The sequence below is a fragment of the Poecile atricapillus genome, chromosome 4 (assembly GCF_030490865.1).
Source record: "Poecile atricapillus isolate bPoeAtr1 chromosome 4, bPoeAtr1.hap1, whole genome shotgun sequence".
Taxonomy (NCBI): domain Eukaryota; kingdom Metazoa; phylum Chordata; class Aves; order Passeriformes; family Paridae; genus Poecile; species Poecile atricapillus.
The window spans coordinates 64,043,841-64,069,548 of NC_081252.1; the positions used below are offsets into that span (position 1 = coordinate 64,043,841).

General features: G+C 38.8%; 1 protein-coding gene across 2 annotated transcripts in view; it reads right to left on the reverse strand.

Annotated features, from left to right (window-relative positions):
• Nucleotides 1-17,236: 17,236 nt before the first annotated feature.
• The window catches only part of EVC2 (EvC ciliary complex subunit 2), a 68,157-nt gene continuing 59,685 nt past the window's right edge, over nucleotides 17,237-25,708 (reverse strand). For both annotated transcript variants that reach the window (XM_058838564.1, XM_058838563.1), the window contains exons 20-22: nucleotides 23,412-23,605; nucleotides 22,423-22,524; nucleotides 17,237-21,940 (exon numbers count right to left, since the gene is read on the reverse strand). In XM_058838564.1, the coding sequence (XP_058694547.1) occupies nucleotides 21,667-21,940; nucleotides 22,423-22,524; nucleotides 23,412-23,605 (570 nt within the window). In that variant the 3' untranslated portion in view covers nucleotides 17,237-21,666. The remainder of the gene's footprint in view (nucleotides 21,941-22,422; nucleotides 22,525-23,411; nucleotides 23,606-25,708) is intronic.

The window sequence follows — 25,708 nt, forward strand, 5'->3', positions numbered from 1 at the left end:
ACAGAAGTGTGTATCAGAGGGAGGATGGAGTATATAAGGCTAAGAAAATTCATTTCATTTGATGCAAAAACAAATTGGGAAGTGAACATCATTCAGCCAGCCTGTGAGGTAGTCCATCCACAAAATTTAGAGGAAAGAGAGAAATGTGCAATGACCCAAAATAAGGAGCACTATGTCCTTTTTCTTTTGTCAAGAAATCATGTTACTGAAAAGGTCTCTTCTCTGTAAAGGAAGCAAGGGAAGTCACTAGTGCTATTATAGATCCATTTCCGCTGGGAGATCAAAGCAGCAACATAAAAGCAAGTGTCAGCTGAAGCATTTTCTTCTGCTTTCAAGGTAGAAGGTAAGAGCTGCTGAATGGAAATCTATCAGAATGTTTTCTTCTGACATGCTGATGTTAATTATCCTGACTGGTATTACCCTTGTTAAATAGCCATCAGTGTGTGCTAGAAAAATGAACAGTCCCTTCCCACAGCCTATCTGAAGGTGGCCAGTAATGAAAAACTCAAATATTTTGCTTTCAGCTAAGCATGAAAAGATGTACAGACAAACTAAGCACGAACAAATGCATAGAAAAACATGACTTCTACTGGAAATAGTTTTGGTCCCTTGCCTACCACTTCATATTTTCACCTCTCAGCAACTGATGTTCTATCCAAGTCTGGTATAAGACTCGAACTGATTTATTTTCAAGAGATACAGCTCTCTCCATTCACCCATTACTGAGAAGGAAGATCGAGAACTGTATTTTTCTGTACTTCTCTTTAAGGAATCTGGCTTCACTCTAACACCTTTCTCACCTGCTGCCCCCAACACTGCAAACTGATGTAAAGAAATCATCACAGCACAGTCTGGGCTTTTGTGCAAAGGCACAGTCCAGCATACATGGCACCTGAGCACAACCCCAAGTTTACACTGTCTAAAGACTCATTTAAAATCCAGGCCAAGACAAGCAGCTCCCAGGATCCCAGTTTATCCTATTCCTGTTTTGGCATGCAATTGAAAACAAGCTACCACAAGCTACCTGGGCAGAAGAGCACAGATCACAGGTCCAGCTTGATCCCCTCCCACTGGCATTTTGCATTGAATTCAGTAAAACTCTAGGAAACCTAAACCCAAAATTCTATTAAAAAATTCTTTGGTATGTGGTTCTCTCAATGCTGCTGTGGTGTGCTTGTGACAGAGAGCTGGAGCAGTACCTGGAGGAGGAGCAAAGGTGGTGGTAGAGGCGCAGAACAAGAAAGACCCAGGCTGAAAAGCTGAACCTGGGAAAAGAGGAGAAGCAAGGAATGAGGCTACAGTCTGAGATTTCACAAGGAGATTGGGCTGGAGGTTAAGGCTGAGACACACCAAGAGATGTGGAGCCTGGGACTGCTGGCAGAGCTTGGCCAGGAAGGGCAGCACAAATGAGAGTCCAGGGATGAGCAAGTAGGGGGAAGAAAAACACAACAAGAAACAGCCTGGAGGGCTTTGGGGTGAAAGTGGATCTCTCAGGCCAGAACAAATTCTTGTGCAATGGATGGAAGAATTTCTGCCCAGTGGATCACATTCCCCTGCAGAGACTTAATTTTCTACTGTCCACAGTGTTATAAAATGATGTGAATCTTCCAGCAAAGAACATCTCACCCTCCGGTGGTTTCCCATGGGGAAATAGAGGGAAATAGGGAAAACACAACCACTGACAACAGAGGTCTGTGCAAAAGAGCCAGCTCTTTCAGACTTGCTGAGGAAACATGAGCACAAATGAAGTGCTGTACGATCAGAGCTCACCAGCTTCCATGCAAATATTTTCCAAAAGCATTATTTCAGGACCAGAAGGCCTTGAAACAATCAAAGCACACTCACAGCAGGGGCTTTTGATGGCTCCAAAACTTGAGGGCAGGAAAGCTGACACACAAGAACTGCCAGGACTCAGGGAGATAGGGAACAGGCTGGTAGGAAAGGCTCCTCTCTGCATTTCATGGAAACCAAGATATTCCTTGGAAAGTGCAGGTTTCTGCAAAACTTGATCACCTGACAAAGTATGTTCTCTTGAAAAATTTCTGCCAGCTGAAAGCAAAAGAGGAATCCTGTTTTTCTGGCTTCCTGACATATTTAGTTATTTACACACAAAAATATTATTATGATATGGTTATGGAAAAACAGTGAAAAGATAGAGAATGCCAGGAAAAGGAGGATCAGCACAAGAGCCAACAAAACCAGGTTGGAAGTCCGGAGGCAATTTATCAGATTCAGTGGACAACTTCTGATTTTCTTTCCTTTAAAGACCAGTAATATTTTCCAGAAAGATTTTGTCTCTTTACAGGGGATTGTTTAATGGCCAGAAATTATGTCAGTGTTTCTATTGTCCAAGTAATGAGAAAAGCAGTCCTATTTGTTTACGATCATGGATTATTTCAATAGTTACCATCTGGTCTCAAAAAACCCAACAGAAACCATTTGTAAAAGCCAGCAATTCCTAGACTGTAAATGCCATGGGACTTTGGTACCCTGCAACAGAACAACATTCCGCTTCATTAATGCATACTGATGGGAAACTGCAAGCTAAAGCAGAGCCCTGCCTCCCTCCCAAGGCAGCAGATGTAACAACAAAACTACACTTGCAAAATCCCACAGAACTATGGCACAAAAAGGTGCAGAGAGCCCTGTGTCTTGTGAAAATGAGCAGGCGATAGACAGAGATTTGGAGCCATTTTCTCCTGAGTAATCAGCAGCCACCTCACCACAGGGGTAGGCTGCTGCTGTGCCTCTGCTCAGGGGGAAGTGGCTCCACAGGCAGCTCAGAGAAGGGATCAGGCACCCAGCTTTGATGTAACTGTGCTGGCTGATGCCATCAGACCCTAAGTGAAGCAGGAGTACAGGATTTTTCATTCTCATACTTTTCTAATCAACATCTGGCTTCAGCAGGAAGAGAGGTGAAAGATATCCCAATTTTCTAATCTTCCTTCAAGGTGATTTCATAAGGTTTAATGAGTAAGTATTGATGGTCATTTAAGTATATCCATGTTAAGATTAACTTCTTACAGTCCTATATTTTATGCAAGTATTCAGCACCTGTCTTCCTCTAATTTTGACTCCATTCCTGAAAAGATAGTCCACCTTTTCATCTTGCTTTATTACACACTTTTATCAAAGACAAGACATTCACATGGAAAGGAGCCCACAAGGAGGACACACTCTTGGGCACTGCCAGTGTCCCAGTGGACATTGAAGTGGACAATTGCATGACCAGATAATTTTAATGTCTGAGCTGGGATCCAGGAGCAAGAATTGGAGACCCTTTTTTCTGAGCACAATATGGTCACTTGTAACAGGAGCCCCACCAGCAAGCACACAAATACTTGTGTCGTGGTGTGCAGCAGACCCTGCACATAAATGCTTCAAGACAAACAATAAGGAGAAGCTGAGGGTAGGAATAAAGCCAAGCCTTTCACCCACAGCTTCAGGAATCATCTATCCCTTTTACACACAACAGCCCTGTGAAATGAGATGTGGGGTGTCCTCCCATTGTACCTGTTGGAGATGTCTGGTGTGTGCCTGGTGAGCAGAAAATGTTGTGTGCCTGAGCTCGAGGGATATGTCGAACTTACCAAGTGAATGGTACTTAACAAAGTAAGATGTGCCCTCTTCTCAGGGTATGGCTTGAAATAAAAAAAATGAGCTGATGCTTCATAAAAACCCCCAAAAAACAATGTAGGGACTGCAGTCAAGCAGCGCAAGGGAAGCAAAACCCAGAAGAGATCCAGGGCTTCCAAGCTTCTCCTCTCCCAGGTGGGCTGATGCTGGACCCCAGCAGCACACAAGCTGCTTGGGTGGGGGAAGAGTCATTCTCCAGCCCCTGCTTCCCTACCCAGCAGGGAATAGGAGGGAATGACTCTGCAAAGCCAAGCATCTTGGATCTGATCACTAATGCTTTATTCTGACATTATGCTGTCACTGTAAGCCAATATTAATAACACTTTCTTACCTGAGCCCGATAATTAATTGCTCTAATTTCCTGAGTTTCAAAGAATTCATTCTTATCCTGTGTTCAGTTACACTTGGAAATTCAGCTACAAAGGGATTTCTAAGCTCCTTAAAGCTTAAAAAGGTTAATGATCAAGAAGTAGTTTTCTACTTTTAGTATTTTCCCAGGGTCATCATTTAAGATAGCATAGAATGCTTTGTCTGAATCACACATGCCTGCTAATCTCAGCAAAGGGAACAGATGGAGTATTGAACTCTCAGATATGTAGGTTTTTAGTGCATATGGACAGAAGTCTCAAGTCCTTCCACATACTCTAAAGTCTTTCCAACTTGCCTAGATCAGATAGTATTTCTAGTCTTTGGCTTTCCTCTAAAGTGCATAAATGGAAGCTAAAAGCAATGACAAAAAGTATTTGATTCTCCTGTACTGTTAATGCCAAGACATTATGTTTAGTATTTTTGATTCTTCCTTTTAAAATCCTACCTTTTTCATGCTATCATTTTTGTTAAGTGTCTTCTTTCCAAACAATACAGCTGTGCTGCTGTTGACCTTTTCTCCTAGCTTATTAGGGTCAACAGGAACCTAATACATTCTACTGGAACTGCTGTCTTTAGATGAAATTAAAATTCAGCTGTCATTGAAGATCTTTTGGTATTTACATCAAAAGAAGGTAACATAAAGCTGTAGAGAAGATTGTAATCCTTTTGAAATCCATAAAAGTTGCGCCACTGATTCCCATGGAACCAGGATTTCACTCTCCCTCGTGTAGAAACTGTTCTGTCCTAGTAACCTCCCCCTGAAGTCTGAGAGGTCTGGGATGGTTATGGTATTCCCTAGGAGAGAGTGATCTACAGTGCCTTCTAGAAATTGGGATAATTGTATCCAGGCAAGGATAGAAGGCTCACCTGGAGTTCAGACACATAAGCCAGAGCCCTTTAAGAACTCAGTTTTAGGAGAACAAAGCCCTTTGTTTCTTCAGGTCCAGCCACTGGTGGTCAAAGAGAAACAGGTCACCTACACAGAGAGACTATAGCAGCATCTCCATTTCACACTGAAAATGTGAAATTCACACAGTTCAAACTTGTGAAATTCAATTGCTTGTAATCTGAAATTGCCCATTTCCTATGAGATAGAGACTTCTTAATTTTATCAACTATAAAGTGTCTCCCATCTCCTATAACATGTCTTATCTACATAATATATTTTGTTTATGTTCCATCAGAGTTATGTGGTAGATGACAAAAGGTTATATTGGTCAGGTTATATTGAGCATGAAACCCAAGCAGAACCAAGAGTCAGTGTCATCACTGGGCTAGTTTGTTCTGGGAGTGGATTCTATCAGAGAATGTAATTATATTTTTTACTGCATCTTCTCTAAAGACTCCTTGGAATAGCAGGTGTCTAGTTATCAAAATTGTTCTTGAAATTTAAATAAATGTGCCATATTCTAATAATATTCATCCTTAGGCTTCACTGCAGTTAATTCTGTATTAATATTTTATTTCCTAGCAATAAAATTCACAATTTTTTTCACTATAAATAGAGATGAAAAGGTGGGAGTGAAAACCAGCTACAGAATGTACAGCAGCCTGTGGCGCATAGAATGGTTCTGAATTAAAGCTGCATTTTAATGGAAATTCCAAGTATATTATTGCTAAGAAAAATCATAGAAGAATACTGGCAGATTCAGAACTCAAAATTTCTCAGAAAAAAGTTCATTTATACTTTTAAAAAAAATAATTTTCATAATTCCTTATTATTTTTGGTAAAGAAAAAAACTTGAGTTTTGTCTTTTGGGAATAAGGAAAATCAAACCTAGGAAATGTTAAACTTTTTTTTCTTTGGCAGAGTTTTTCAAAATGAAAAACAAAAAGTTTTTGAAGTAGAAGAATATCCCATAGGTTGTAAACTATGGTTAGAAATTTCACTGTATCATCTCAATAGTTACAAAACTCCAAGTCTTTTAAAGTTATTTTATATATTTAAAGTACTGAGATTTAACTGCTTTGTTGTTTAACAATGGTCCACAGGTTCCATAAGCACCTATACTTCTGGAAAAATAGGCTCATTTTCTGTACTTCACTCCTTCAGGCTCTGTCTCAGCCAGCTGATGACAGTAACAGTTGGTATTGTGACACAATTTCAGGGGTGTGTTACACAAAACCCTACAGCAGACATGGGGAAAAGGTCTGGTGTTAGAGCCATCAGCTGAACAGTTTATACAGAGTGTGCATGAGAGCAGCTGAACAGTCCTTCAAGTACTTAAGATTTTTAAATACCCCTCCCATTAGAATATAATAAAATGAAGGTTAGAAATATCTCCAAAACTGGTTTTTGATTGTGTTCTGTATCAAGTTGTCTCCTCTAGAGGTGCCACCCAAATCTTCTGCACTGCTGACCTTGCTCAGGTGAACGCAGCCTCAGCCCAAGCTGGCCTGACAGAGAACACAGCTCTTGTTATCAACATATTTAGTGCTAAGAGGGGAAAATTTAGGATGTCAACAGGAGCATATTCATCTGGAAGCTTGTCACTGTTCCTTTTTGATCCTCCAATTGCTGTTAAATGATACTGGGTTTCAGCCACTTCCCCATATTTTATGGGAACCTTTGAACAAAAGAAAGAAAAAATTAACTTTTAGTTACAGAGAAAATCAGAACAAAATCTTGACTGTTCAGCCCAGGAACTTAAGTCTACATGGGCTAAACAGAAAAACAAGAGATGAAAGACACACCAAGTAGTCTGTGTCAAAACTGAATGGAATTACCACTTAGACAAGTTCGGAACTTGGGGACCTGGAAGAAGTAGAGAATAACAAAATATATGAACCTGGAGATTCAGTCCTCAGATCAAGGTTTTAAAATAAGCCTAAACTAATTGAATTAGTCATTTAATTAAATTAATTGAAGAACTGAAATTAATTTCCTGCTGTAATAGATCTTGTAATAGCTTCAGCTGAACAATTTATTTGCTCTGTTTGAGGTTTTTATGCAATTGATTGATTAGTGAACAATTTTTCAGTTTAACAGTAAATATCTGTAGTGGTATGCATGATTTAATAGCCAAAGAATTCAGTACTAATTTACTATGAGACCATGAAAGACAGGAAAACATTGTGTTTCAGTTGTTGGCAGTTGCTATGGCTGAGTTATATAAACACAGGGGCCAGCATCTCTCCAGGAGCAGTGGTAGCACTCATCTGTGCCAGGCCCTTCAGACTGGCTGGCAAACTGGGCTTTGAAAAGTCTAGAACCCAAATTCTCTGAACTGAATGAGAAACCTCCCAGTGTCATTAGGAAATCTGGAATCAGGGTCTTTGTTTCACTATTACACTTCAGACAATGTCTGAGGTCTATCACATTTCAGAAGGCAGTAATTCTTGGTAAACACTGATTTTGTTTCATTAGGATCATTTCTGCTCAGGATTCACTCTGCCTAGATTTTAGCACAACAAACTGCCATAAATGTAGTTTGGGTTAAATTAGTTCTGTCCCACTCTTGCACTCATTTGAAAATATATGGGCTGTATCATCCAAAACCACAGTGCCATTTAACAGCAATAACTGCTCTGCTGAGAGGTTTGCTCTCTCTGTCCATGATTGCTATTACTCCTAGCAAGTTCTGAGTATTTTATATGACTGTTTCAGCAAAATTCATCCAGGATTCCATCATTCTTGCTCATATTCCACATTGTTTGTGCTTCTCTGAAACTGCATCCAGTTTTTAAAAGGAATGCAGGAATATGTCTATGCTGCTAAAACTTTTATCACTGAATATAAATACAGGAATGGATTGTTCAGTTGAACCAGGAAGAAAAAAAGATAAAATAAGTAAATTCACAGTAATCTTGTAGGATATTTGGAGGGAAGTTCATGACACTTTAAAAATGACATCTCATTCAGTAGCCCAGAAAAAATAAATTGATTACCCTGCAAAGAAAATAAGCCACAATAAGAGCCTTGAAAATGTACCTTTCTCAGTTTGAAAAACCAAAATCGTAGAACCACAGAATAGTCCAGGCTGGAAGGGACCTTTTAAGTTCATCTGCCCAAGACCCCTGAAATGAGCAAGGACATCTTTAACTAGATCAAAAGATTGATAAAAGCCCCATCCAAAATAAGAGTTAAAATAAGAACAAGAGGACAACTATTCTATGACATTTTTTGGGCTCATACAAACCTCAATTTTACATGTGTTGTTGTCACAGAAAGCAAAAGATTACAGGATTATTTATCAATGGAGAAAACCTGTAACAAACTTAGGATACATAAGCAGAGGAAAATACAGCAGCTTACCCTAAGAGATCTACTTCAAGAAAAAAAACAAATAACAGTCTGATATTATCAATGCTTTATATTCCCACAGAAATGAATCACTGCTCCTTCACCCACTGATCTTTCATTTTGGAAACTGCACAATTCTAACTGATTGCAAATATTAAGCAGAACATACATACCAAGTGCCAAAATATTTTAATAATACATCATCTTTGAGATGTAGATGTATGAGTGAATTCTAACAAGTGAGAACACTCAAAAAAAACTGCAGAGATATTGAAAAAGAGGGAGAAAAATGGCCCAGAGGTGAAAGTACTGAGCTGTTATTCTGTTCTCAGCTCTGCCACGGACTCCTGGTTTGACCTTTAGCAAACAGGCTTGTCATCAGCTTTCTCAGGTGCCTGACCTCATGTCTCAGCTCTCCCTCCAAACAAGAAGAAAGATCCTTCTCTAGAAAGCAGTTGTGATGAGGCACTGTGAGAGGTTTAGACACTGTGGTGATAAACACCGTACAAAAACAAACTACAGCGAGATAAAACTTGTACTGTCAGTCACCAAACCGTGAGGAGGTGTTTTTCAAAGTGACATTTTCATACTATTTACTCTAAAAATAGGAAATTTTTGCTTTTCTCTTCAGCTGTACAACAGTTGCAGAGTAAGCATAGTAAACACAGACTGCTTAGAAAGCAGACAGGAGTAAAGGTGTAAACCCTGAGTGATGTCAGGTGGTGTTCAGATTCATACTCAGACCTTTGCTTTGCACGTGTGCTGAGGAGGAATGTGGCCCCAGGAGGACAGAGTAGGAGACAAAGATGGACAGACTGCAGAAAAGACTCACTTTGAAGCAACTTGGCACACTTATTTATGTCCTATGTAAACCCCTGTTTACATAGAACAAACAGAATTTTGTTTTACTTAGGAAATACACCTGTGGATCTCATTGCCAAAGGGTGCTGTAAGTGCCAACATTACATGGGCACAAGGGTGGAGAAATAGATGAAAGAGAACACAGAAAACACAAGGACACAAACACACACTCTCTTGTTACCAAGACCTAAACCAAGATCATTCATGGTGATGTGCCTAGGCTGCACCAAGGCCAAGAGCCCTTCATTCCCATTGACTGATGTTCTGCTCTTTCTCCTCTCATACAGAAGCCCCCATTTATGAAGCCATCCTCTCCCTTTAAATAAGACCTTTTAAAGTAATCAAGAGGAAATGGCCTGTTTTAGAACAGGTATGATTATCCAGTGGTGAAAATATCCATGTCATAGACAAAAATGCTGCCAGGTCACATCAGATCAAATGCACATAGCACACAACCCCTCTTGAGTTGTGTTTCTCCAGGTATCAGATTTACCTCAGGAGAGAGGGTAACAAATATACAACCTAAATCTACTGATGGCACTAACTAAATAAACAACACTGCCATCAGCTCACAAATGGAGGAATAGTAGAGAACTACAAGGAGAAGATGTACAGCTATCAGGAACAAAAGCTCTTGCAGTTAGTGGTGTTCACTCACATATCTGTGTAGTTCAACATCCTACTTCTGTAGGATGTAGGAAACAGTAGTTCCTTTTAATTCCACTGCAGTTTGTTGATGCTAACTGGAGCCCTAGCCTGATGGTGTGTTTGGAAAAGGTATCCACCTTATGCTATGACTTCAGTTGTAATGTTTCAAAATGCTATTAAAATTAATTAATTATTAAAATAGCCTAGTTTGTCCCCTGATTTGCAAACATTGCCAAGTACAGGATCTCTCATGTCACTCTGCACATGCATATTCTGAGTTTACAAAAAACTTGAGAAGTGTTATAAAAAGGCCTGCAGACCATTCTTTCACATTGTATTTATTCTGCATCTTCTCAAGGCAAAACCAAGCACACATTCTCTACCAGCTGGGGTGCACTGTGTTAATTTTGATAAAGCAAATATATCCAGACAGACAAAGATGTAAACATGTACAAGTATTAACCAAGGTTCAGAGGAGTGAATGCAGACACCTTGATATGAGCACCATAGCAACAGCTGCCAGTAAATCTTTTTTAACTCTCTTAAAGGTATAAAGGAGGAGAAGAACACTCTTACAGCATTTGAAAAGTGAAAGCCAAAGTGAAATTAAATTTAACAATGTCATTTACTTCTTTCTCTTTACCTGTACAGTGGAACTCTATTGAATGAAAAATACATCTATTTGTCACTCTTTTTAAGGGCATTAAAGCATTTAGCTGTCTCTTCTCCAAAAAGAGAGGAACTAGAATTGTCTCTATTCTTTGAGGCTGTTTTTGATTCCAAAAGGACAAAATTGGAGCAGACAAAAAAACTAACAGAGATGCTCAGTTCATGTGCAGACTAGGGGAGCACTGCAGAGAGAGCTGCTTTTGCTGCCTCTCTGGCTGTGCAGCTGCTAAAAATACCTGGACTTTTTATTTATTTTTATATCTCTCCCTCTCTCCCTCTCTCCCTCCCTCCCATTTCTCTTTCACTCATTTTCTCTTTTTTTCCCACCCTCTTTCCTAAAAGAAATCAAAAGGAGATGGAAGCTGCAAGCAGGGAACAGTGCAGGGAAGGGACAGGACATGAAAGAGGGATGATCCAGGTAAGCAGAGCCCCAGGGCTGGGGCCAGGGTGCAGATGATGGCACACAAGGCTCAAACACACCCTGCCTGTTTCAGTCACACTGAGGACCAAAATGATGGTGTGGATCACCAAATACACCCCAGAGATGGGCTTGCTGTCGTCAGTCCACCTGTCTTCTTCACACCACATGAAAGCCAATGGACCAAGGGAAAGAACTGAGACACGGAACAATATGTTTTCTCAATTTTTCTGTCAGTTAAGCCTGAATCAAAGTTTGATATTTTTTTTTTTTCATGCTGTCTTCCAGGTAACATTTGATCTTAGTTGGAGCAGTAGCCTTTTGGTTTTTTTCTGCCAAGTTCAGAAGTTTATACTGCTTGCAGAAACATTTATAGAAATAGAACTCACAATTCAGCCAGCTTGGGTTTAAGCCTCTCAAAGTCTTCTCTTCCTGGAAACCCCTTTTGTCTCACTTTGGTGATATGCACAGTCCAGCAGTGAAATGCAGTGCAAAGGCTAAAGGATGTGCTTTTCCCTGTTGCCAAGTCAGCGAGCCCTGCACAGAGCACAGAACAACAAATACAGCCCTGAGCAACAGCCCCAGGGTTCCAAGCAGACCTATTTTTAATAAAAACACTTGAAGTTTGAGCAAATGCTACTTTTGTCATCTTTCTGGAAACTAATCAAAATTTGATTCGAGAAAAGGCAACCAGAATAGCTATTTTCCTACTATCAACTACAACCAACAATTATGTTCAGACAAAACATGAAGTGACTAATCCAAACCAATGTAAGCAGTAATTCTGAACCCAGCCCCTACTCCTGCCTCAGTGATTACTTCTGCCAGGCCAGGACATTCATTGATATTCAGGAGCTGCTGTGTGAAACAGAGCTTCAGGAGGGCTGTATCCACACACGTTTTTTTCAAGCTGTTATACTCTCTGCATGCTGATTGAAACCTCTCCTGATGAGTCTATCCATGCTCCTGAATTTTAGATCTGACATTATATTCATTTAACTTCATGGCAACGTGAAAAGGTTTCTATTCACTGGCATCTCATCCCTATCTCTTTCTCTACACACATTTCACTGAAAGAGTAGTGGTAGAATTGGCTGCATAGCCTTTAACTCCAGACTAAATACTTTGCAATCATATTTTTTTAAGTGATTGCTTTCACAATAGAATTGAAAATAAAGCACTTCTGAAATGAAAATTATTCTCAAGAAATAACTGAGATTCTCAATAATAAAGGTATTCTTTTTAATGACAACTCTGTGTTATCTGAAGTGAAAGACTTTCAGTCCCTCATTCAAACTGTTGCAAGCTCAGGAAATATGTACTGCTGCTTTTTCCCCTCAATTGTTTTCACAGGCACTTGCTCTTAGGGCACTTGTGAAATAGCATCAGCTACTCTTCACCCCTTGCTGGGAAACGATGGCATCATCTACTCCTAACCAATGTTCATGGGATAAATGCCACGTGGTAGCATCTGCTGGAAAGACCACCTCTCTTTTCTTAAATCTAGTTATTCTGTGCTTCATTTCCCCCTCCGTGAAATGATAATAGCGGTATTTCCTTACCATTTTTAATCAAAACAAATGTTGGAGGAATGGAAATATTGAGAAGTCCACGTGGCTAAAACACAGCTGTTTTTTGAAAGAGTAATAGTCACTGAAAGTGAGTAAAAGGAAGAGATGGAAATGATGTTTTGATGTACTTGCCCAGAGTGTGCAGTACTAGGCTGGTAGTTGTCATTCCACCTGGAATTCTTTACGCCCTGCAAGGCTGCTCAGTGTTACCAGACAGGCTGAACGCAAAGTAGTTAGAATAGTAGTTAGAACACATTTTAGTTGTGCTGGGAATCAAATGGATGAAAATTCCCTAGTCACTGAGAGGGTATGCAAGGATGAATAGAGCCAAGCTTTTCAGGTTCAAGCATTTGTTTCCAGTTAAAATGCAGAAAGTGTGCACAGATGTATTTATTTCTTGTATTTATATGTTTATGCTAAAGCAGAAAGAGAATTTTTTCACAAACAAACAATGTAGCAGAAATGAATGAATCAACAAAAGAGCTTCAAGGGGTACCAATAACAAGACATCTGTTAACATTGGTGGATCTGTGCTCAAAATCTGGCTTCAAGTGAAACTTTCACAGACATGTAATATAACACCAGTGTTTCACCAGGCACATACACCTTCTTAGCTTGCTGGTTTTTTAATTCAATCATCAGAAAGAACTAAGGAAAAAATAAGACAAAGAACCAAACCATAAAATTTCCTGTTGGGACTGATGGAAAAATATGATCAACACTTAATTTCTGTAATGCATTGCATGGCACATGAGTAAGAATTTGCTTTTTAGCTCATGGCAGCAGCAGTTCCTGCACACAATGGCATCATCCTCAACCAAAGGAAGCACATTTCTTGTGTCTTTTCAGCAACAGAGCTGTGCACTCACTCCCAGGCAAATCTACCTCCAAGACAGCCTTGTAGGCTCTGTAGCTATTTACTGTCATGAGTCTTAAAGATTTGTTTGTGTTCATTTTGATTAACAGAAACTCTAGCAATAAAAAACAAGGCTTTCTCACAGGCACAGCGAGTTACAGCTGAGCATGGCAGCATCCTGAGAATATTTGCCTCGTAATATCCTTCAGTCTCCTGTAAAGTGTCTGTACCTGACTCCCCCAGGGCTCAGCCCCAGTCCTCACTCACAGAAGCTGGAGGAGCGAGAACTGTTGGGCATGAAAACTGGCAGCAGTAAGTTAAATGCTTTTATCAAAAACATATTTTTCAGTGTGACAATGGCAAAATTTAACTGTTTGCCAGAAAACTTCCATTCACTCAAAAATCTTGTAATGATGGTTATAAAGTGATAGGCTGAAGTGTTGCTTAGCACCAGCAGGTAAAGAGCACAGGATTTACTGAGTTTCCCTTCAGACTGACTGCTCCAAGAACAAGTCCAATGCAAAGCCCAGATAACTGTGTTGCCTCACTTTTTCCACCCACTGAAATTAAGGCACTTGAATTACTGGATTTTCAGACTTTAGACAACTACATTAAGGATTTTGGAGGATTTAGACAGTGTAAAGGCTGTAACAAAACTCAGCCTGGTGGGGGAAACACCTCTGCTTTCAAGCTTACAGTGGATGCCTCCATCCATACAGGCAGGAGAGGGCTATCAAGTTGCACCTTCGCAAAATTTCTAGGACTGTTATACATACATTTGACTGTTTTTGGAGGATGAAACATTAAAATATCTTGTTTAAAAAACACTCACCTTGTAAAGCCCTGATGACTCATTAGAAAGGCATCAGAAAGAAGAAAGCCCAACTCTTAACTAAGTACATGTACATCTGTGATTCCTCTAGCAAGTGTGATCTGTGTCAGCCACCCCCTGGCCAGTCCAGCCCCTCAAGTGACCACTACAAAATGCTGCTCTGGGAGCAGCACACAGCTGGAGAGCCTCCAATGAGCCACCCCCACCTAATTTCTAGATGACAAACATGTTTCAGGATCAATCAGACACCAAGCTAGGTAGTCCCACAGAGACTGGACTACTTTGGGACCACTGGCACATAACTGCTAATTAAAATTTAGGTAACTGCGGAAAATAACAATTCAAGGCTTCTGAAATGTAGGTGTCTTTAAAGAAGAACTCATTGAAGATCATATTTTGGATGCTGGATCATTAAATACATATCCCATTATTAGTACTAATACAAGGCCACATGATTGTGGATTTAGCCATGAAGAATTGGTTTAAAATTAACAACTCTTTTATCCAAGCATTTTGTAATATGTTTTGCCTCTAGTAAAAAAAAAAAAAAAGTCCTATTTAAATAAAAGTCTGGGAAAAAGGAAAATATTTTCAGTTATTCAAAAGAACTGAGTAAAAGAGGAAAAAGGAAAGTGGAAACAAACCAGCCTAAATGTTTTTATTTCATTTTGTTTAATATATGCTAAACAAGTTTTGTTTTTAAATGAAAGACATTCCTTCATTATAAACATTGACCAGTTCTAATTCCATATTTGTTTGAAACTGTTCCCACAGCAACTGCAGCCAAGAGCTGAAAAGTTCTTGTTTCGTTTGAAAAACAGCTTAATAGCTAGTAAAGCTCATTTGCTTTGCCCAAATATATTAATTAGTCTAATAAAACACAGTTGTTCTCTCTCTCATCCATGATGTCTGGAACTTAGTATCTCTTCTGCAAAGAGGTTCTGAGATGCACAATGAAAATACACCTCTGACCTGCAGAAGCCATACACGGCAAAAATGTCCAAGTGAAGGAGAAACCATCCTAGGAAAGTGTCTGTACCTGTCCCTCAGTTATGAGGAAATCCATGACATTTAGCTTCAATTAGACACCACAACATTTAGATGGTCAAAATATAGCAAAACAAATTGCAGCACGTACCCTGCGCCCAGAGTGTGCTTTGTCAGCCAGAACATGCTAGCAGGATTTTGTGCCACACTGAATTACTCTCTGGAAGCATATGACACTGAATCACTGTCTGCAGGGGTTGTATTAACCAAACCCTGACAACATTATTTATGTAAATAGTATCACATTCAAAGAAATATTCATATGCATAAAAATTGGAGGAGCCAGGAAGATGCTCAGTAATTTCTGCAGCGTTTTTTTTCTCCCCAAAATTTACAGAGTTTTCATAATTTTCTTATCACATGTCCTTAGCAAATATTACTTCCAAATGAAGTGCTCTCTTCATACACTTCAATTAGGAAGAAAACCTCTCAAACAGAGACACAAAGGCAGCAATAGAGTTACTCTCAGAACGAAGTAATTTCATAACCTCATTGTATTCCTTCCACAGTCTGGGCTTGGTACAAGAAATTAACTTTACTCTTAAAGCAACATACAAGATGCATTCAAAGATCTTTGTCAGCACATGCACCATTAGTGCTACAATTTCCTGCTTTGCATCAAAAACCCACTGGAAACCTGCTGAATCCACAGCTTTTCTATGCCTGTTTTGGAGAAGGCAGCCACAAATCCCCTTTCCACCACTGCACTGCTATTTGGGAGTGAATTTCCATGAAGGGCCATGTTGCATATTCAACAGCTGGCTGCAAACTGCCTTATTCCACTGCTGGTAGGATTTTTCACTTGTTCTATTTACAAGTGAAATGAAGTGCATCGGGGCCTTGGTTCCCAAATCTTTATTCATCCACCACTGGATTCACACAGGCTTCTTGTTTAACCCACTCATGGCAAAAACTAAAACTGAACGAAAGTTGACAGAAAAGCCCAGAGCTTTTCTTAGGTTTTTGGATCCCAGTATATGTGACAAATTGTCACATCTCCATTCAAAAAGACAGACTCTGTAGGGCAAGGAAGGAAATAATCTGTAGGAAATCACTTCATCCTGGGTGCCCTCTGAGCAGAGATGACACAGAATAACTGCTTGGGTTTGCAGACACTGAAGATAAAACCCAATGCTATAAGCACCTTCTTAGCACTACGCAGCTGTGACAATGTTCAGAGGTTGCAAAGTAAACCTACATTTATATATTGTCTTGTAGACCTCATTAAAAAAAAAACCAAAAAACCAAAAAAACCCCAAAAAACCCAAACACCTCTCCAAGAATTACCTTCAACTGGGAACACGGAGAGTTTCTAGAAAGCCACAGACTTCACTAGCTGCTGCACAGAGCCATTCTCCTCACACAAGGGAGAACCACATAATTCCAGCTCTGAAACCCAGACATGTCCATGGACTGAAACCAGTCCATGGAACCCAGCACTTCATTTTTTCCACTATCTATGCAACCAGGAATATATTCTACAGAAAGTACTACATCCCTTCAAAAAGACATTCATGTTAAGAGCATGCTGGTTTGTTACATAAATAAGGTGAACAGTTAGTAAAAAGAATTGTGAATCTACACTGAATCAAATTGGTTAGATGCAGCTTTTCCTCTTCTCTCTGAAAAGACAGATACATTATTCTAGAACTTGTTCAAAGGCTTTTATCTCTTTATAAAGCCACATAAGTCATATTGATAGATTCTGCAGTTTATTTGGGGTTTATTAGATTTTTTTTTTTTTTAAACGTGGACAAATACATTTGGTTTTGAAAATTGCATGCAGAAAAGCAAAGTACAGTACCCCAGATCTGCCCACCAGTATTTCAGGTAGTGACAAAGCTACCTAGTGTTTATTAAACTATCATCTAACCACATAACTAAAGAGAAAACAAATGAAAAAAATAAAAAAAAGTGGGGATTCATGTGGGTTTGAATCATCAGGGAACATCACGATCTCTAACGTATTCATTCTCCTGCAAAAAAAGAGAGGTTTAGGAAAGGATAATGCAAGGACCAAAATGGTAATTTTAGAGTGATGAATTACTAGCAGTCAACAGCAAATGAATAAAAATCTATTGGCAAATGTGACAAGATTTAATTACTAGTGATGGTCAAGCCATAAGCAGAACAACAATATATTGGAAAAATATGACAAACAATTATACATTTATCCCATTTAGTACAGACATTGCACATCTATCCACTGAAGGTATTTTATAATGGCCTTTCAGCTCATACTCCTGAAAAATATTTTACTTCTTCTGAAACACTGCATCTTTGATCAACTGAGTAACTATAAAACCGTTCACCTCTTGTAACCAGCTGTCATTCTCAACTACACAGTATCAAGGACTGAATTCTATCAGCAATGATTAAATTTACCAAGTTCTGCCCTCAGATTCTGAGTGCTATTTTGGCTTGGAATGATACCTGCCACTTCCAGGCTTTATTTTCTTACTCAGTCATCTTTTTTCAAACAAAAATGGTTGCAAGTACACAGCCTCTTTTCTGAGGTAGCTTCTCTGGAATGATTGAAGAAGATGCTCCAAAGAAGCTGACCTTTTCAAAATTCACTTCCCTGCAAATGTATGTCTTCTGCTTTCCAGAGGCATCTGTGAACCTTGGAGAAAACAAATTGCTTTTGGTCAGTGTGACTCAAGCTTCTGGATACAGCTGAGGTGAGAAAACTAACTAGTGGTTTTAGATAACAAGACCACTCAAATACAAAGGTGGACATTACCAGTTCTCATTAAATATATTAATGAGATTAAAATTAAATTTAGGTCACAGTTGCCAACATTGAGCCCACTGTATATATAGTCTTTCACAAGTGTGGCATCTGACTGACTTTCCCTGCCTTATTCCCTGTGAATAACAAGAAAATAAGTAGAACAACAGTACTAAAGACCTGAGCTGGTGGCTTTTGCCAGTCATTTTTACAAGAGATCTTGAGTGGCGAAACAGAATGTGGAAAAGGCTAGATCCTACCTGGAGCACTCAGCTAGGAGGATAATGTTCATCACTTGCAAGTATTGCTTTTCATATGAACCCACACAGCTCTCAACAGCCTGTGACAATACAGCTTTATAACTCAGCAAGGAAAATAAGCTTTTTGCTGGTACACCTAAGGCTGCATAAGCACAGCAGGGGGCAACAGATGAGTGAACCTGGAATTTGATGCTTTGAAAATCCCACTGTCAGTCTCTTGGGAAGCTGGAGCTGTTGACAAAAGGCAGTGTAATTATTGGCACTGGGTTGTACAAAGGTAACAGCATAAAAACTTAACATTCCCCAGAAGAAATGAAGGTGTTAAAATAGCAGCTGGGTAAATACCAGCTAATGAAAGAAATCAGCATGAGTTCCCCAGGTTCAAATAAGGCAGACAAGTATTTTGCAGAACTGACCTTATTAAAGAGACATTATCACTTTAAAAACAGTTACAGTAATCAGTGAAGAGTAAGAGATACCTATTAAACATAACAATTATTTCCACCAATCCTTTTACTTCCATTTTTACATTTTTCTGTAGTGAAGTGCCAGGTCCATATAGGTATTCTCACTTTTGTTTACAACAGATTGACTTTGACACAGATAGCCTCTCCCAGAACATCCAGTTACTCACTCTTGGTATGAATTATTTTTCATTAGGCTTAGCATCTGTATTCTACTTCATAATAAATTAATACACAATAGCAAGGTTAAAGAAATGAAATATAAATTTATGATCAATAATCTCAACCCATTTGTTTCACAGAAGCATTTTCACCTCAATCACTGCAGGGGACTTTAGTACATCTTCCCTAAAATATTTTGCATCATGTGGGATCCATTTTATTAAAAAAACCACCAACCTTCAAAATGTAGTATTTTATTTAAAAGCTTGACAGAGTAAGGAATATGTATGGCATGCTGATCCAGTATCCAGATATCCAAAGCCAAAAATACAGCAAGAAAGATGGGTTGTTGATAATGCTGTGGAGCCTATGTATAACTAAGCCTCCTGAAAATCCTGAAACCTGAGTACAAGGGCTGTTAGCTGCAAGCTAACATTACTGAAGTACATGTCGAAAAAACATTAAAAAGCTACAGTTTATTAGTCCAGTATGGAGAATAATTTCTGCAATAAAATTTACCATTGCCATTAAGTTGTTATTTATTGTATGGATTAAAGCATCATTGTCCAAAGATAGTTACTTTTGCTTGTTCTTTGTATGTTTTGGCTCCTTGTCCAATGGCTTCATACTGAGGGAAGACAGCAGTGCATTGGAGATGGGAGTACACAGGGAACTGTCAAGGGCAACAGGAGAAGCAATGAACTTCCACGGGAACACAACGGATTTGGACAACATTCCAAATACTGAAGAACTTGGCCTTATACAACCTCCTGTGTTGATGACTGTGAAGCCAAATGGGATGAATTTGAATGGCTTGAGAGACTTCAGCTGTGAAATAAGAACCATAATACCTATGGCACACACACAAATCTGCAGAATCTACAGCTGGTCCTCTGTCCTCTGAGCAACTCAAAGCTGAATTTAAGTCAACTTTACTGAAGCAGGCTATTTCCTATTTAGTACTTCTTTCACAAGGCACAAGAGATGTTAAGATCTGGACGTTTCTTTGAATATGTATTGCTTGATAGAAGAGTGACTCATAGCAGGGAGTAACTTTTCCTGCTAGAATAGTTACAATCACTGAACCACTTCAAATTTGTGAAGAGGTGTGACAGAGTTACAAATCAGCCAGACACAGAGATTACCTATTAAGGATAAAAAATTGCTATTGTAATCAATATTCAGATATTGCATTTTATTAGTGTACCCAATTAGAGCTATTGGCCTCCATGTCTTACCCATGATGAGTTACTGTCATTACCCTCTTATACTGTAGTAGTGAAGAGTCTGGGCTTGCAAAGAAATCCTGGAAGGGACTGACATTCAAGAAGGTACCTCAGCTTTCAAGTGCTCCTTGCAGCCATGAGCTGTCCAACTTTTCCAATTACTTTCTTGCCTAGGGGCAATTGCTCTCTTGCCTCTTTCTGAAACACTTGAGGCTCCTCCTATACAGCTCTGGCCAACTCCAAGGCAGGACAGACCCTTCTCTTCACCCACCCCTGTCTTAGGGATGAAATACCAGACAGTTAAAACAGCAACTGAACTCCCACAACCCTGGCAGACTCCTCTTTCTGTGACAGCAAATATTTCCATGAAATGACTGAAGAATGCAATCAAATAATAATAAGGATTGTCAATCTAATTACTGCATACATTTTCTAATGCTAGCAGTAACAGCAAACACTAATTGTTGTTTACTGTGGGATGAATATTTAAACTTGTCAAAGAAGTGAGGGAAAAAATACCCACTGCACATGCACATATATTGTAGCATTTTAATTTTAAAATAATATGGCACCCTATAAAAAAGCATAGAAAATCTGTACATGAAAAAATGCAAAATATATGATCACAGTGGCCTCAGAGCACAGCATTCAAATACAGTTACAACTCCTTCAAAACAGGCTTGAATAATATATTAACAAATACATATTGTTATTTTAATTAGCTTTTTCCTGTTCCTCTTTTTAAAATTCATTTTTATAGGGTTCTTTGAGTCAACTAGATGGGCTTAAAAATTAACTCTTTTTGAAGTGTAATATTATAGTCTCATCACTTTAGAGAAATTCAGGAATAAGAACTTCAGAAATACCTAAAATTGTGAAAATTGGCAAAAAATGCAATCAAAAGAGCTTCTGAAGGCATTACATGCCCATTTCCATTTTTCACTTTTCTACTGAGCAAATGTGATGACACTGTTCGCCAAGAAAAAAACTGCAACAGGTTGTAAATATTTAACAGTTTGGAACTGTAGCCACACTCACAGTTCAACTGATTTAAGTTTAGAAACAGCGAAATGCTGAAGTTACTGCAGGATGAAAGGCCAAGTACACAAGTATATGCTGAAGATCTGGCCTACCAGCTGTCACTGTAGAACACAAACTGCAGAATTAACATGCAAAGCCTATTAGGAACAAAATGTTAAACAGTAAACTAACGAAGATAACATAAAATCAGAGAACAGAGGACATGTGGTTCATCCATTTCATCTCTTCGTGTCATCTGCTATATTGCAGCTTACCACAAAAATATAAATACAAGAATAGTAAATCAGTACCTACTATATACAATAAATAACCTTTCTGTATAAATTATGAAAATACAGCTATGGTAAAATCAGTGCAAAAATGACCAAAATGTAGTGAAGGAACACAGAGTCCTGCCTGCCAGAATGTGCATCATAGTACACCCATATTTCAACTAGGGAAACAAAGCACTGACAAGAAATAAAAAATGCAAGATGCACATCACTAATTGTGCCATTCCAAAATTACATCTGCTTCCAATATCAGACAAATCAGATTAAAACACATGTGTTATTTGAACCGTACACTTCATTCTTCCTCATAAGTTTACTAACTTCCTCTTCCCTAATTGATACTTTAAATGAAAATTGCTCTTATGAGCCCATGTTTGCACGAGCAGCCTTTTTAGAATTAAGAAAGTTCTTTTTCTTTTTTCTTGGAAAATTATGCAAAGCAAGTATTGGATCACTTGGCTCACGGAACAAAAATATCTTCTCCCCTGTGTCTAACAGCTCTATGGCTTCAGCAGTTGCAGAGTTCAGAGAAACAGGTGGATCAGGCTGTTCCGGAGGAGGATGTGCAGGTGAACATCCCAGATGAATGAATGCTGCTTTCTCCAAGAGAGCAAGTTGCTTCTTCTTTATCAAGCTACATTAATGAAAAAAATTGAGTTGAAAAGTGAAAATGGAGGCAAAAAAATGCATACCTTCCTATACCACACCTTGCCACAGAAGTGGTGACTTTGGAAGCTAAAGAAATTCCTATTTCAACAGAAAGAATTGTAGTTTTTATTCTAATCCCCAATAATTCACGTATCATTTTCTGAGATACAAAATTGCACAAGGAAAGGTAACCTTATAATACATAAATATAGGGAAGATGAGCAATGTATGTGGAAAATGTGAGAATTTTGTGGATATGTACAGAAAAACCTTTTTAGGTATTTACTACACTGTTTTTTATGTGTACATATGTTGTAGGAAACACAAGCACTAAATAGAACAGTGTTAGAAAATGCATACTTACGAACTAATTTTCTGATTTCTAACAGCTCTAAGAAGAATCTTGGGACATTAAATAAACTATAAACAAAAAAAACGCAGGTATGCTTGTTCTGGCTTTCTCCTTACCTGTTTTTTCTCTTGTTTAGAGAAGGGATCTTTTCTAAACTTCTGTTTATCAGATCTTGCCTTATTTTGTTCTCCAGTGCTTGCCACAACTCTTGGCTCTTCCTGAGGGAGCAGGAAAGAAAAATTCCTAGCAGCAAATCCCCAAACATACACATTTTTATTCCCTCTCTGACTTTAGCTACCAAACCCATGACAGCAATACCACAAATGCAGTCAGTAAGAGTGTTCAAGTAGTTTTGCTGCCCTGCCACAAATCATTTAAACCAGCCATGATCACACCTCAGGGCATGGTACCAAGGACTCTTATCTGTTTCTTGACAATCCCCATCTGCCAACAACTGGGCTCAGTGCCACAACATCTGCTTCTGTCTCCTTCCCAAGTCATGGCAGGGAGCTGGGAGAGCAGGTCTGGGAGCATCCCTTGGTCTTACTGCACAGATTTCAGCTCATGTTAATGGGGCTAAAGGGTAGTGATGAAGGCCTTGAGAGTCTCTGTGAGAAAAGGGAAACACAATGGCCACTTGGAACTTCAGTACTACAAAGTGACAGACTTCTGCAAGGCTGCAACTTCCACTGTGAGGAAGGATGATCTCCTTTACATGTTTGAGTGCTATAGACACCTAAAACCCAGTGTGTTAAGAACGCTATTAAAAAAAAAAAGTGGAAGGAAAATATTTTAAGAAACTCCAATTCAAGCAACAGAAAGAAAATTATCAGAACAGGATTTATAAATCCATGAAATAACTGTTTAATTAATGAACTTATAAAAATTTTTAAACTTTGTATGAATCAATTTATTATAGTTAAAATATTTCACAAAATAAAGTAAACCATTTTGAAGTATTTTTACCCAGAAAAATAGTTCAAAAGGAAACTTATGCACCAGTGATTTTTTTCTAAAGCTGTCGATCTCATTGTCCAGCACATACATATACACATAAAGCAACAATCTTGTCTTGCAGTGGTCTACCAGAAAACATCACACCTACCTTTTCTTACAGCTGCCAGACTCATCTGCATTACTGTCACTTTCAACACCACCATCTGAATATTCACTGATGGAATCAAGGACAGAAAGAACCTCACTTTGTGAGCTGGAGGGCAGCAACAAGTTCAGGACCCTGTGCAACACCCCCATTGGCACCCTCGTCAGTTTAGCTAAATAACCTGCCAGACGGAGCTCCTAGAGGATTAAATGAGTAGAAGACAGATAAATTTAGCATTAAAAGAAATGTTAGCCAATCTTAATTACTGTTATTAAATAAATAGTCATTATGGAAACAAAAAAAATGTTACTGAAGATTATTTTAGTAGTGATAATTTTGGTACCAAGTGGTTATACTTCCATGTTCACTGTTTCAACCTACAGTGGCCCATGTATATCATGGTTGCCCATTTAATTTGTGATTTTGGCAATGCAAATGCTAAATAACTAGTTGATCTTGGCATATTTGCTTAGGGAATGTAGTTGATGCCCTTTGGTCTAAAAAATCTCAAGTATATTTATGGATTCTACTCCTATAAGGAAATTTTCCTATTTTTCTTTATTATTTTCCTAATATTCCTATTTTTTCCTATAAGGAAATCCTTTCAAGACAGCAAGGAAGCAACATGTCATTCTTTGGTCTGTAAAATTACGGAAGAAAAAATAGCCTCACAAAACTTTACACACTGTCATGGTTGATCACTTCATTGTTCAGTTTCTCTTAACAGCAGATTCTGTGATAAGCTCAGAGAACAGCTTGTAACACTTGTTAAGAGGTGAAGGAAAACACCTGCCTTTCTTTTGGTAGTATTTTTTTATTTCCAAACATCCTGCCCATTTTTGCCCAAAGGTCAGTAGTAAAGCATATTCACATAATGTTCAAATAGACTGAGTTAAAATTTAGTTGCTCCATAGACACTCAGCCAGCCCCATTTCCTGTCCCACTCCAAACACTCAAATCCCATTGCTATTTTCTGCTCTGTTGATATATATACAATGTCCCCAGGATGTTCCTGCAGACCTCTCATGTGTATCAAATATGAAAAGTCTACAATATATTGAGAACTATGTGGAAAGAAAAGAGTAAGGCAGTGGATAGCAAGTTAATTGTCTCCAAAAATGTCAGGAAAAAAAGCTATTGCTTTCTATTCAAGCCATACATGTAACTCAGGTAGCTGAAGTAAGGTAAGACATGCCAAACATGATAACTCATGACAGCTGAGTTATCACCACTCTGCACACCCTCCTCTAAGTGTTGATGGAGGAGATGATTACAAAGCCTGTGTCACATAAAACCCCACAAGGTCCCACCATGCAGGAAGACAGCCAGGTTCTTTGTCCACAGTGGTTTCAAAAAGTCACAGCAAGTGTCTGCCTCTTTTTCTGCATGACAACTTTTCAGAGGAGTGAATTCACCTAGGAGATCCCTGGATTAACTGAATCATCTTCTTTGAAATAAACAAAGCATCACCAGCAAGGCAGTCTTAAACCAAATTTAGACAGCCACACAAAATAAAGAAATAAATCAACCTCCTTTTCCCGTCCTTCAAGCAGAGCATTCTCTCCAAAAGGTAAGAAAACTAGTCGCTTTCCAAAGTTTTCTGGCCTCTTCAGTTTTATTATAGATTTTCTATGGAAACCACTGAGATCACACAGAATTAATAAGACAAAATCCTAAAACTGATGAGACATTAGTGAATCGGTACAGTTCTTAAAATATTTTCAGCCTGACCAGACACCAAAGTTGAACATGAAAAAGATGTTTGCTCAGGCTACTTAGTGAAAGAAATTATTTGATTCTTCTTTGGAGGGGAATGCTAATAACAGTTTAATCTTAATACAGACACCTAAGTCTAATTTCTACAGTACTGTATTGTATTTCTGGTCTTTAAAAACTGCTCTTCTAGAAACTTACAAAATGCAACATTAAGGGAGAATAAGCATGACAGATCTCTGAGACCTATTCTTCTCCTTCTGGCTAAATGTTCTCAGGACCTTTAAACCAGTTATTTATTATGGACGTACATCATGACTTTAGTGCTGCTTTCTTCTGTAGCAGTTTCCTCTTTAAAATGTTCTTTTCTTTGACCCTCACCTTTCTGCACCAAGTATAACTTGGACTGAGAGGCAAACCTTAATACTTTTCTAGCATAGCAGAACTGACAATCAAGCAATTCTTAAAGCTGTCAACAATGCCAGAAGTGGCACAGGTGCCCATCAGGCAGATGGACTGCCTGGTACACATACAGCAAAGGGAGTGCTGGTGTGTGAACATGCACCAGCACTGAGCACCATTTTCAG